The sequence below is a fragment of the Olea europaea genome, chromosome 13 (genome assembly GCF_002742605.1).
Source record: "Olea europaea var. sylvestris chromosome 13, O_europaea_v1, whole genome shotgun sequence".
NCBI lineage: Eukaryota > Viridiplantae > Streptophyta > Magnoliopsida > Lamiales > Oleaceae > Olea > Olea europaea.
The window spans coordinates 5,801,638-5,803,444 of record NC_036249.1 but is presented as its reverse complement, the minus strand read 5'-3'; the positions used below and the strand labels follow the sequence as shown (position 1 = coordinate 5,803,444).

Here is a 1,807-nt window from a genome sequence, read left to right as displayed (position 1 = left end):
GTGAAATGATCACAAACATAAGAAGATAATCTGTTAGTTTTTCGTTTACCCAATGTTGACGGAGCACGTGGAGGAAGACCAGATTGCAAATCGGTATCTTTTGATTGAGCCTGTGTGCCACACTCTTCTCGTACATCCATATCTACCAACATATCACAAAAATCATGAATACCCCAAAATACATCTATTAACTAACAATTATTAATGCACTACAAGGAAAATTATTGTACCTGAGTCCATTACTTAAGCACAATGCACGTTATTCTGACTGCAATTTCCAGAAGACTGAATAACAAGAGCATGTCTTCTGCAACCTTAGACACAACAACAACCAAAGAAGCAGTAAATCAAAAGTAACATATTAACAACAACCAAAGATAATACAGTATTCTAAAACTAAGGCAGTATTCTGCAAAGATATACAACCGAAGATAATACAATATTAGCAAATTAGAAAAGTTTTTAAAGATAACACAGTTCCATGTATTAGCAGTTGACGATAGCCTCATTGACAGAAAGTTGATTGAGAGACTCCTCAAAACTTCTTCTTATCAAGTTACTGTAGTGGATTCTGAAGCAAAGGCTCTAGAGTTTTTGGGATTGATTGAAGATGACAGTATTGATTCAAACTCAAATTCTACAACAAGAAATCGTCACAAAGTAGAAGTAAATTTGATTATTACAGACTTGTGATAATGTCATCAGAAAATGATCTATCAAAAATTAACAATTGCTTAGAGAAAGAAGCAGAAGACTTCTTTCTGAAGCCAGTTCAACAATCTGATGTTAATTAGCTTAGACCACATTTATTGTGAGGAAGATCTTGAATCAAACACTTTTCCATTTAGAAGATATGTTTTGCGGAGGAAATCAAGGGTACAAAATTCATATTTTCATTGGCTGAAGATGAATCAAGATTTCAAGGACTTGAAATTAGTCAAATGAAGAATATTAAGTAGCTTAAATTTGACTATTCTCTCTTTCCCTCGTAACCTAGTCATACATAGATATTACAGATTTATTCATTTCCAGGAGAAATTGCATTCTCATGATAATTTTGTATCAGTAAATAAACGAGAACATGATTCAATTTTTTCCCTTTTTAAAAAAAAAAAAGAAAAAGAAAAAATGATATAACCAAGGCTTGTGTTGTAAATCCACCTTCTGAATCTCATACACAAGGCAACAAATCTAGAATTGATTTTAGAACCCGGAGAAACACAGTTAACTCGTAAATGTACTCAAGGAGTCAAGGCAGCAACGACGTAAATCTACTCATAAATCTACTCAGATCTACACAGTTAACTCGTAAATCACTCATAAACACAGTTACACAACTTACACTGACAGCCTACATGTGGAGAACAGGAGAAAGTGTTCGAAAATGAAGAAATACACTTACCCTACGCGTGGACAACCTAGACAAAACGATGACTAGCAAGGTAGCAAGCCAGCATCTGGATCGGCGTCGGCAATTTGGGTCAGCGACGGGAAGAGCTAAGGTGACAGAGAAGTGAGGTTTGGTGATTCGGTCTGTAGTATGTTAATTATTTAGGGCTTTTTTCCATTTTCAGTTTTAAGTAGCGTTTGTTGTTTTTTTTTTTTCATTTTTTTTATTCGGTCGGGCCAAGTCGGGTCGGGTCAGTTTTGAGATGCCAACCCGCAACCTGACCCAACCCGAACCGATTGTTCAGAACATGGACCGAAAATCGCCCTTAAAAAATAAAAAACCGACCCAACCCGGTAGGTTCAGGTCGGGTCGATCGGGCTGGGTCAGTTTTTGCCCACCCCATGTCTAACATTAAAA

The 1,807-nt window shown here is 36.3% G+C and overlaps 1 protein-coding gene across 1 annotated transcript; it reads left to right on the top strand.

Annotated features, from left to right (window-relative positions):
- Nucleotides 1–252: 252 nt before the first annotated feature.
- Nucleotides 253–794, top strand: LOC111408363 (two-component response regulator ORR9-like). The gene is made up of 3 exons (XM_023038129.1): nucleotides 253–353; nucleotides 447–616; nucleotides 706–794. The coding sequence occupies exons 1-3, from the start codon at nucleotides 253–255 to the stop codon at nucleotides 792–794; spliced, it is 360 nt and encodes a 119-aa protein (XP_022893897.1).
- The last annotated feature ends 1,013 nt before the right edge of the window (nucleotides 795–1,807 follow it).

What these genes read in the sequence shown, in the direction of transcription:
- LOC111408363 (XM_023038129.1), top strand. Translation starts at nt 253, where the DNA reads ATGCACGTTATTCTGACTGCAATTTCCAGAAGACTGAATAACAAGAGC. An exon ending in AAAGAAGCAGTAAATCAAAA is followed by an intron (nt 354 to 446) that starts GTAACATATTAA and finishes ATACAATATTAG; the next exon opens with CAAATTAGAAAAGTTTTTAA. An exon ending in GGGATTGATTGAAGATGACA is followed by an intron (nt 617 to 705) that starts GTATTGATTCAA and finishes TAATGTCATCAG; the next exon opens with AAAATGATCTATCAAAAATT.